Raw genomic sequence first — 12,203 nt, 5'->3', positions numbered from 1 at the left:
AACTTAGGATCAGTTCAAGATGGGAGCAAATGACTCCTCTGGGTTAACATTTGAAAAAGTATGCTAATATTATTACAACACTTGGATATCCAGGCCCGATAGAGCATGGACTGTACTGTAATTACAGAGGAGGGATTTGTAGTCTCATCTCTGTCAGACACATAGCACCATTTGAACCTAGTTACTTAATGTATACTATAGTTTACATTTAACTTTCATTCTTGTCTACTGTTGCATTAATTTGCCCAGTTAGCAGCAGTGCATAATCTCCTGTTCTGACATACACAATCAAAAGACTGGAGAATTGATAGCATGCTAGATATTGTAAATTTAACCTCAATTCACATGCTGCCACCGGCTGCCAATACTTGGGCTCAAAAGGCGTCCAGCAGTATGACGCTAGTGAGTTGAGCAAGTTTCAACATGATTATTTTTAACTTTTAAGGTGATCTGTTTAGGGTTGGGTATTGAAACCTTGCCATAATGTACCCAATGACAACACAGATTTCGGTGCCTCATTTTGCTGCCACTTAAATGCCTGCGCTGCTCTCTGGTACTATGAAATGGACGTTACAGGCAATAGAAGCATCACTGCACGTGGAGCTAGTTAAAACTACACTTGTCAGCAGGTAACGTTAGCCTACCATTAGCAAGTAGCTGGCTTAAACATGGTCAAAATGCAGAATGCTAAACGTTCTAACATGTTGCTGTATTTTAATAGAAAGGATTCAAACACCGGGACATACAACAGTTTGCAGCTAAAGACACAGAGTAGCCTAGCTGCACTTTAAAACACCATGACCGTTGTAGAACAAACAGATGGTACTTAATCATAGACAGTATATAATGGACCAACAGGTCCCGTTGCTCTGGACGGAGACCAGTGAAGGATATTAGAAGCACTTTTACGGTGAGCGCTGAGCGTTACTGCTCAGCCTCCAACTGAGCTCAAAGACGTAGATGTGACGTGAGCAACCTGTCTGAAAGTTGTAAGTCTTCTGGTAGCTGTGCCAAGAGAAATCTCAATCATTCCGAATCTTGCAGAGACGGAGAGCGTAGGTATATGTAAGGAGATAACTAGTAACTAAAATGCTAGTTAACATTAGTAATTAAACTTAAACAGCTAATCTAAGTCGAAACTGCCTGCGAGCTTCTCCTGTACTATACGGTAATTCCTCTACTATGCGAGAGTAAGTCGCGTGGTTATGACACAATCTTTAGCCTATTTTTATAAGAAAATGGAGCCATAACGTGAGATACAAGGTAATGGAGCCTTTTATACATTGTCATGTTTCTTTAGAAATAAACAATGGACAAATAAAGTCTTTAAACGCTTCAGATGTAAAGTTATTTGCTGTCAAAGTGACATCAAAATGAATGGCAGTCAATGGAATGCTAACGGTGGGTGAGTGCTTGTTAGCATCAAAATGGCGCCATAGGAGCTATGTGTTATGAGGAGAGGCTTACCCCCAAGCTTGTACTTAATCGTGCTTTCACTTGCACCTCGTAAGCTCATGGTGCATTCAAGAGCACCTTGAGAAACTCAAGCCGTTAGTGTAAAGTACCATTCTGCCATCTAGTGGTTCTTCTTTTAGTTTTTTTAACAGCAATTGACTGGTGAAATAAGTTATTGTTATTACATTTTAAATAACGTATTTAAATTTGAACAAATGGCCTTCGCAATAAAAAAAGCCATTCTTTAATGTTGCCAACTGTTGTTTTGTGCTCTTCTTTTTTTTTAAGTATTGGGTCAGGCACGGTTTAAGCACTGGCACAGTTTTAAAAGTATTGTTTTAGCACCGGTATCTGAGAAACAAAAAAAGATAAACAACCTTACCTCTGACGTGTTGGAGCACTAACAAATGGCTCTTCTTGATTTCCTTTGGAATGAGTCTGCAAAATAGGACCCACCCACACTTGGACCAAGAGCACATACCTATGGGACCACCATATCATTTGTTATATTATAGTTTAAACAACACATATTGCAGTGTAAATACAGTACAGAGCAATGAGCTATTCTGTATGCAAGCTAAAAACTAATGGGCAGTAAAGTACTTTGTTGGTGTTTCACTCAGACCGTAACCAATCAGTGGAAGCTATAGGTTCATTTCTGTGTGTGTGTGTGTGTGTGTGTGTGTGTGTGTGTGTGTGTGTGTGTCTGTGTGTCTGTGTTTGTGTGAGAACAAGGCGTAAGAATAGCAATGTGGTTGGTGGGTTGGTTGGTTATACAGTCTGTCTGTACCTCAAACATTTTGGTCAGTGACTGACAATCTCATAATATCTCATGATTGTGGTAACCCTGTAACTTTTCCTGTAACTCCACCATGAAGGCAGGTTTACCACTGGTACTAAAGTGTGCCATGAAAACTGAGCTCATGTTCATGCTCACCAATGGATGAACTCTTTCTATTTTGGACACTCCATGAAATCTTGTGCCATCCTCGAGCCAATATGTCAACTTGGCGCATGAAATATTGGACTTTCCTGTTGCGTCAGGACAACTTTGTGTTATGGGGTGTAATGAACAATGCATCTAGTCGAGGCTTTCAGAAAGTGCATTTAAATAAACAGTCGTTAGAAGCTAACAACATAGTTGTTGATGGTGACTATTTTCCCAGAATAACTATGGTTCAATCCGTCTAAATTCAGTTTAAGTAAATTATATTTATATAGTGTCAAATCATTACAGAAGTTATCTCAAGACACTTTTCATATAGAGCAGGTCTAGACCATACTCTCTAATTTGCAGAGACCCAACTTCCCATGAGCACGCAGTGTGACAGCGACAAGGAATTGTTGTATAGCTCCATACAGGATGATCTTCTAGAGGAAAGTATTCCTAATATTTCCTCAAATTTGGCAGAGAAAGAGCAACAGGCTTAAGGAAAAATCACTTCCTGACAATTTCAATCATCCCCTTCTCTGTTTACTATACACGTAGTAATATTATTAATTCAATGGTATATTTAAGTTTAAAAATGTTACGATACGTATGGATTCAAATATGAATACAAAGACCTGATTTTTTTTCTTCCAAACCCTGCACATACACTGTCTCAATGCAAATATGTACTGTCTTATTACATAGGCCCAGTTTCTATATGTGTGTGTGCACAGCGTCCCCAGCCTCTGTGTGTGTTCCGCTGACATATGCTGCTGCCTGCTGCTTCTCTGCGCTGGCCCGTGTAGCAGCTCAGCTCCCTGCTGTTTGACTGACAGGCTTTTCCGATGGCTGCTTAACTCTCACCGGGGGTCACCCACTGCCTCATATCCCCTCTCTGCCCTGACAGCTCTTTCTTTCTCTACTGCTGCCCGAAAACCCCCGGCTCTCTTCTCTCAGGATGGATTTTCACTTTCCCCTTCCATTCTCTTACTTATTACCTCACGTTGTATTTTTTCAGTTAATTAGTTGGAATATGTTGAAGATGCATTGTACAAAGTCGTTTGAATATTTGATTTAGACACATCCAATTTTGGAAGGGGGGGGTATTTTTTGTTTAGTATTGAGTCTCTCATTCGTTCCTCTCTGAGCTGCTGAGCTGAATGCTTGTGAAAAAATACATATTTACAATACAGATTTTGTGTGTATGATAGAACAAAGAACACAAATAACAGAACAGAAGCCAAGCGTCTCTGTTTACTCCTGCAGCTCTGTTCCACTGGCGCTGTCTCTGTTTACTCTGGCAACGCACTGGTTACACTTTTTGGCTAGACCGCAGCAATGTGGGGCCAGCCCTATAAACGCAAAAGTCTGTCACTGAGTGACTGAGGCTACATCTACAATGCTACTTTTTTTAAAAGAAAATCTTTTGCTACATTTACGCCTCACGTCTACACCACTCCGGTGTTTCCAAGCCCCTAAAACAGAGATGTTTGAAAACACTGCTGCCCCCGTTTTGTTTGGAAACTCTGGAGTTGCTTTATAGTCTGGACGGGCACAAACTGAGACCTTTGGAAACGACGACAGATGTCAGTCAGTCTTATCGGTTAGGTAGGCTTACATACATTTCAACAGTTTCACCTTGTCATCGTCCAAGCTTATAAATCCCTGCTCTTACCTTTTGTTTTTTCTCCGATGTATTTTCAACTCATACAACCATGAATTTCAACCACAGAGTAACGTCAGACACTCTGCTTTCCAGTCTTTATGCTAAGCTAAGCTGGCCTTAGCTTCATTTTTACAGTACAGTGCCATAAAAGTGGTATCAATGTTTTTATCTTACTCTCGGCAAGAAAGCAAACATGTTTCTCAAAATGGAAAGCCTATTCCTTTAAGTAACATCACCTTTTCCGACTTTTAACCTCCGACTTTGCATCTTTCTGTCAGTGCATATCGCCATGAAACTAGGGACAGTCTTCACATACTTGGTATAGTTCAGAGTGTTGTGATTTGGCAGGTCAGCCCTCAGCTGCGTCATTGTATATGGCACCTCTCGGTCAGTTTGTATTTGGATTTGTGTCTGTCCTGATCCGTCATTGTCTGTGCTCTGGTTTGTCTATAGATAGAGTCTATCATCGCCACAGTAAGAGATTCCAACCTGAAGCTAACACTGGCCTTTGGGATCGGCATGCATCACGCAGGCCTGCATGAGAGAGACAGAAAGACTGTGGAGGAGCTGTTTGTCAACTGTAAGATCCAGGTACGACCTCCTACTGTACACTACTTAAACACTACAACTGACTGCTTGACATACCCCTAAACAACGTTAGTTAGCCTTGATACAAGTGTTGTGCAATGTGATTGATGACATTTTATTGCAGAAATGATCAGTGCTATGCTGGTTGTCAGTTTAAAGCTAGGGAATGATTGAATGATGATTGAACTATTATGGATGTGATAGGTAGACTGCATATACAGTATATTCCCATGTTTTCCTCAACACTGCTCATACTTACGCACAGTGACGGACTCACGTAGTAGGAGGTGAAAAATAAATAAAAAGATGTGTGCCAGAATGTGTAATGTTGTAATTTCTGTTTGTTTTGTAAAATTAGCCTTGAAAAAATTCAGGAACCGGTATCAAAGTCACAGTCACAGTACCGGTATCGAATATTTTTGAACGATACCCAGCCCTACTCATACTATATTTTTTTAAACTTACTTTCACTCTGTATGCATTTCATTTCTTGTATATTTTTTCATTTATTAAACTTGTGTCAAGTTCCCTCTTATATTGTATGAGTCCAGTAAGCTATCATGTCTTTTCTCAGGTTTTGATTGCCACCAGTACTCTGGCGTGGGGCGTGAACTTTCCTGCTCACCTGGTGGTCGTTAAGGGAACTGAATACTATGACGGCAAATCCAGGCGCTACGTGGACTACCCCATTACAGGTACATTCCTGTCCAATAGGTATTTTCTAATTGGCCCATAGTGTGCAGTTTGTTTTAATTTACCATAACAGAAGACATGTTTACATTATAATTGTGTAGAGGAACCAATCTATCTATAACTTGGGATATCTCTGTGTGTGTGTGTCTCCACACATGGGCAGTACAGCAGTGGAGGCAGGGAGTTGCTACATCCCTAAAACGTGAAGGCTCATTGATTGCGGTTCACCGGCTACCGGTGTCATATGCCAAAAAGTGGTCATCCACCAAAAACTGATTGCTGTCTACCCTACATGCAAATACAATCGTACACAGACAGATGTTAGATGAACGCGAGAGTGAGTTCTTGGGCTCTCCAGCATGTTGTTTTGTTGCCGGCGGTTGCGTACATTTCTCCGGCCGTTCTGCACGCTGTTTAAGGCTGAGCCCGGCTCCCTCCTTCTCTCGCCCAGGGCCGGGGCACATCACTACCTGGTTGTGTGACGGCTTGACGAAAAAAAGGGGACACGCCGAATCTCTAGATGAGCCCCGGCAGAGCCACGACTGATTGAAGCGCGCTCATAGTTAGAAAAGAAATACTGGGAACCAAGCCGTCGGCCCTTTTTGAACAGGCACGCGCTCCAAACATGCACTGCACTAGTGTAATGAATTATCCCTAAACCAAACTTTAAGGGATAATTCCTATGTTTGCCATCACAACCACTGTATGTCACTTTGACATTACATTTACATTATTTTACACCATTTGATGAATCACATTTATCTATACCTTGGGAACAGACTGAGGGTAATATTCTCAATTTCAAACAGTTGCGATTAAAGCTATAGAGTTTCTGTGGCCCCCCCATGAGGAATTCTGAGTAATGACAACAAAACTGTCGGCACGTCCACATGATATAAGCCTTCCGTGATCGCGCACCCCTCCTCCACACAGTTGCTAGTAGCCAAGGAGGACACGGAGGATTAAAAAAAAAAACATGATGGACTCTTCAGAAGAGGTCATTATCTTCACTTGAGTTTCTGCGCGGGAAAGTCACCGGACGACACAATCTTCTGAACATAGCCATACTGAGAAATCCAGAGAGAGTTGTGTGGAGCTGATAGTCTTAATTAGCTTTGTAGCAACTCATTTGGCAATGGCTTGAATGTAACGGACGTTCATTAATATCAAAAAGTTACGCACTAAAGCTTTACGCTTTGGGAAATTCTAAAGTAAGTCCTGGAATAGACAACAAAATGACTACAAAGAATATTTTTTCATTGCAGCTTATTTAAAGAATAGTGGAACATGGGATGGAAAGCAGTCTACTGTAATGTCTGTGCTGTATGTGTAGATGTTCTGCAGATGATGGGGCGAGCAGGTCGGCCTCAGTTTGATGACCAGGGCAAAGCGGTTATCCTCGTTCATGACATCAAAAAGGATTTCTACAAGAAGTTCCTCTATGAGCCTTTCCCTGTTGAGTCCAGGTAACAGTCGCACGTCTGCTGTCTTGGTTATTAAGATTCCTTTCATCACTGTCTGGTATGTCAAAGACCAGGGGCTGTACATAGAACAAGTTCTAAATCTGTGCATCTATAGTTCCTGTATGAACAAGATAGTATCCACTGTCACACTGTTACCCATAATAAAAGCTGTGGCAGAAGTGAAGAAAAATGGCTCGTCCTTAAAGTGAATCTGAATCAGAAAAGGTTTCATTGCCACAAGTACACTTATGTGGAATTTGCCTTGGGGAAAGGTGCCTAATAAACAATAAATACAGAAGAACAAATATATACATACAAATTAAAAGGCTGAATGGGTTGAGTGCAAAATTTGCAAAGCCAGTTGTAGCACGCTAAAGAGCCATAAGTATCACAGGATGGGGACAATGTCCCAGTATCATTCACAGATGACCAAACAGCATCAGTAGTTGGTGAGATGTGCCTGATAGGCATCATACCTGATGGTGATACTAAGAGTGGACTGGACCACAACAAACTGGGAGGCAGGTTGTTTTTAATGGTTGCATTTAATGTAACTGTCGCAGCATAACATATGGTTGACCTGACATTGTCAGTGTAATAAGAAATAACGGTACAGAAGCACAACAGTGCATTAACAGGAAGCTGTGCTGGCTCAGAGATCCGTGGCCCATGTAGAGCCACGTGTTAAGTGATGCAGTACTAGAGTAACAAAATGAATACAATGACTAAATTTGAGTAATATAATTAAAATTGAATGAAGAAATATGGGATGACAATGGTGAGTTTGAAGATACTAAATTTCCACCATAACATAACTGATTTCCTTTTCCACAAAATTGCCTGTAACCTTGTGACAGATTTCATTTCAGAACCAGAATTTGCTAGTTCTTGAGAAAACTTACCTAAAAATGTTTGTGTCGCAGAAAAATGTGAGGGTGAAACATGTCTTTTTCATGTTAGAGAGTGTGTGTGTGTGTGTGTGTGTGTGTGTGTGTGTGTGTGTGTGTGTGTGTGTTTGTGTGTGTGTCTCAGCTTCTATAAATGAGTTCATCTACATCTTCATCTACAGTACTTCATCCCTAGGTGTTAAGTAAGGAGTGCTTTATTATTAGTACATACTCAGTGGTGGAATGTAACTAAGTACATTTACTGAAGTACTGCACTTAAGTACAACTTTAAGGTACTTTGCACTTCACTTGAATATTTTCTTCTCATGCTATTTAATAATTCTACCCCACTACAATTCAGAGGGATAGGGCACTTTTTACTCCACTACAATTATTTGACACTAAGTCAAAGTATGTGGTTACTTTACAAATTGAGATTGAATTAAACAATTAGTTGGTAATCGGAATTGTTGGCAAAGAATTTGCTTGTTGATCAACTAATCAATTAACCAGCTAATCTACTTGGTGGCACAAACTTATTTCTGTTTGTACAAAAAAAAAAAGTATTGAGGTTCAAAATCCAACTCGACCGCTTAATCGGAATGATTTTGGATGTGATTGTGTGTTATATCCCCAGCCTCCTCACTGTGCTGTCCGACCATCTGAATGCTGAGATTGCTGCAGGAACCATCTCGTCCAAACAGGATGCAATGGACTACATCACCTGGACGTACTTCTTCAGGCGGCTGGTGATGAACCCCAGGTTAGGAAAAACCTGCTCACACCACATATCATAACCAACTGCTTCAAATCATGCAGTTCAAAACCAAAGCAAACGCACATGCGCACATTCTTGGCCTACTCCCACAACATGGTTCGAGGAGTGCCATGTTCTTCGGTCAAACATCTGCTGTGTAGACAGAGACCATTCCAGAACATTCCAGCCTGTTGGTATTTGCACGGCTGTCATCCCACATTTACCATTCAGTCCCTGGCTCAGGCGTAGCAGTAGGATTGTACCAATACAGGTCTGTCAATCCTGATGCTCATCATTTTGGATTCAAGCTGGGATTTAAGGTCAATATTCAATGTCTGGGGCACCCGGATAGCTCAGTTGGTAGAGCGGGCGCCCATATGTAGAGGTTTACTCCTCAACGCAGCGGGCCTCGGATTGGTGGAAAGCCTCAGACAGCATTCATGGTCATCTTTTGGCTGGTATGGACCATGTAAATAAATCATAATATTTGATATCATTCCTCTTCTGTATCTCTCCAAACGGTACTGTCTCTTGCCATAAGCTGAAATAGCAAAAAGCCTCAAAAATAGTTTGAAACTCACGAACACTACTGAAACCCAGGATATGAATACTACTGTAACTACCACGATTACAAAGATTATTAGTGGTTGTATTATTACTAGTCATATTATTACAATTAGTACTGTATAATCATGTGATAATAGTACTACAATTGTATTTAATCATTTGTGACATTTCAGTCTATATACTGAACATAATCGGAGTATCTGCAGGCTCTTAAAATTTGTATTTAATTCCCATCCATACATTTTCTGTTGCTTATTTAGTGTGCAGGTCGCAATGGTAACAAGCTGTGCAATACTGCAATACTGTAAACATATTTTACTATTTCTTCTCTTTCCTCATATGTATTCATTGTTTGTTTATCTTTAGAGTGTGTTGTACTTTTTCCCCTATCCCTTGCTGCTGAAACAGTGTGAATTTCCCTGTTGTGGGATTGAAAAAGGATTTTGAATTTTGAAGCTAACAAAGTAGACTCTTATCTCCTTAGCTACTTCCTTCACCTCCACATTGGTTATCCCAAACCATTGCTAGTCAGATGGGATACATTTTCCCTCCAGCTTGTTCTGGGTTTGTCTGGGTTCTCCTCCAAATTGTTCCAACTGTATTAGTGGATAGGACCAATTCTGTAGATTCTTTAATAGTTGACATTAAAATTAAACACAGCAAAGGAAAAAAAGAATACTATACATTAGTGGAGCAACTTTCATACCATAAGATGTACAGTGGACTGATGGTGTTTTTTGTATTACATTACTTGCACTTGACAGTTGACACTATGTTAGACCCACGTCTTCCATTACATCAAAACTGGATTTGGTTCCAGTATGACAAACATATTTTGCTCTTTATGCCATGCTCTTTAACAGATCGGCAATCTTAAATTCAGCTTCATGTCTTAAATTTGGCCTCTGAATGTGCAGATCCCCTGACGCCATTATCTCCATGCAGCTGTGTTTTATATCTGAACAGCTAATCTGTCACTACTGCTTTCTGGCTTTGATTCCTACAACACACACACAAATACACACAGACACAGGGTCCCATGGGTGTCGTAAACGTCTGCAGGCTGACTCCCTGTGCCATCAGGAGCCTAATGGTGATGATGCTAATGGCCATGACTTAATCAGACAGGCGCTGCAACCAGTGTAAAATATGTTCAGTAATAAACACATTCAACGCTTAGAACTGCATGCTGTTAACATGTGGAGCGATGGGAATAAAAGAAATACTTAACATTAAACACACATTAAATTTGACCATCAGCCATCTCAACTGCTGCTTCTGGCCCGTAAGTGAGCCTGTGATTACTCCTTCCTCCTTCCAACTGCACAGTAAATTATTTTGTAAGATAATCATGAAGGTATCATTTGTTTTAATGTAATATGAGAAGTGGGCAATTTTTTTAGAAGTTTGTATGCATTATGCAGACAACTGTGAAATTACCTTAATCTAGTATTCCTCCTCCAGCTGTTAAATGACTTATTTCTAGTCATCTTTTTTTTAACTTTTCGCTACAACTTAAAGCTCAACAGTTTTGGCAACAGTTCTTTGTTTGATATCAACATTTTCTGTTCATGGCCATAGGTGGTTGATCCCCCTGCCTCTCAGGGTAATAACCAATTTTATCAGCATTGTCATTATTTGTCATGGAAGCAGAATATACTTTGGATCAAATGAAGTACACCAATTATTGAACATAAACTGCTATCCCAGCAAGTGCATGTACTTCAACATTTATAGTTTTTTTACATACCCTTCTTCCATGCAGCCAAAAAACAAAACAAGACCGAGCCTATTAGGGTTGAACGATGAATCGTTTTCAAATTGAAATTGCGATTTGAAAGATTAGCTAATCGTGAAGACTGCGAATAATTAAATGTGAGTCATTTAGTTGAATGTTTGGTGTAACATTTGATTTAATTTTATTCCTCTTTTTATTATTATATTTACTGTTTTTTCATAAGACAAATGCTGGAATAATGTTACATATCACAGACCAGAAATGTCCTATTTTCAGTGGATCTTTAATTACTTTATTTAACATGATTGTAGAAGGTGCAATATGTAGCTAAGAAAAATCGCAAATCAAATGGTAATCACAATATCTGCCAAATCATTAAGCCCTAGAGCCTATAAAAACACCTGAGGAAAAAAATTAAGAAAATAAAGCATTTTTATATACTTTAACAAGATTATCAACATCTTATTTTAATTGTTGAAAGTATTTGAATGTACCTCCTGCATACTTATCACACATTTTAGTAATGCTAGCAGCCTTCCATTCTCCAAACCCCACATCTGTACAAGTGTTTCCAAAGTCAGAATAATTGGTAACAACAGATGTCGTTTAAAGACTTGCATATGTATTTCATCTTAGCTTGCACCTGAAACAAACAAAAGGAAGGTCTCACACCAATACTGCATTTCAACTTACACAGCAATTTATAAAGGACCACTTATTAGCTTCATCCACTGACACTAGACAACAACCAGATGGCACTCAAATAGCACCCATAACCACCAGTAATGTTCTGTAAGCAGTTCTCCAACTTAACCAAGACTAATTTTACTTGACTTACATTACAGATTTACACAGGTTTTTTCACCCTTGCAAACACATCTTTAGGATCTTTGGCAATCCGTTTCTACCACCTTTATTGAAACCGTGCTTGGTTTCTTCCATTCTTTTTATTTGACATGCACAATTATTGGCATTGGGAGCTAATAAAGAATGTCTTTGATTACATTTTTGCCGAGCCTCATGTGGTAACTCTTACTTAGCAGTGCGGAGCAGTGAGCATGGAACCCATTTTGGCCGGCTATTGGTTGTCTTATTTCAGGTAATAACAGTCTAACCTGGGAATCATTTACTGGCAAGGGCTGGCAATGTTTCTTTCAGCTGTGGCTTTTCTTCACAACAACAGTGTGTACAAGATTCTAACCAGCAACGCTGTGTCGATACAGTAGTGACAAGCCATTTTACATTGTTTTCTGGGTTTTCCATTAGGCCCTAATGAGGTTCCATCATCAGTGTTAATATCATTGAGGAGAGAAAACCTCAGTCAATCTCATCTCGGTTTTGGGTCTTATCCTGTAATTTATCATATCTGGGATATGATGTTACATGGAAACCTGGTTGTTCATATTCATGTGTACATGTTTCTAACAATATCCAGGTAGTCTGCAGTGATTTATGCAT

At 39.8% G+C, this 12,203-nt stretch overlaps 1 protein-coding gene across 3 annotated transcripts in view; it reads left to right on the top strand.

Moving 5' to 3' along the window:
- The window catches only part of ascc3 (activating signal cointegrator 1 complex subunit 3), a 208,505-nt gene that overhangs the window by 175,457 nt on the left and 20,845 nt on the right, over positions 1-12,203 (top strand). For all 3 annotated transcript variants that reach the window (XM_031278220.2, XM_031278219.2, XM_031278221.2), the window contains exons 31-34: positions 4,506-4,643; positions 5,215-5,335; positions 6,667-6,799; positions 8,321-8,446. In XM_031278220.2, the coding sequence (XP_031134080.1) occupies positions 4,506-4,643; positions 5,215-5,335; positions 6,667-6,799; positions 8,321-8,446 (518 nt within the window). The remainder of the gene's footprint in view (positions 1-4,505; positions 4,644-5,214; positions 5,336-6,666; positions 6,800-8,320; positions 8,447-12,203) is intronic.

This window comes from Sander lucioperca, chromosome 10, assembly GCF_008315115.2.
Source record: "Sander lucioperca isolate FBNREF2018 chromosome 10, SLUC_FBN_1.2, whole genome shotgun sequence".
Lineage (NCBI taxonomy): Eukaryota > Metazoa > Chordata > Actinopteri > Perciformes > Percidae > Sander > Sander lucioperca.
The sequence above is the reverse complement of the archived record's forward strand: the minus strand, read 5'-3'. Positions and strand labels throughout refer to the sequence as shown.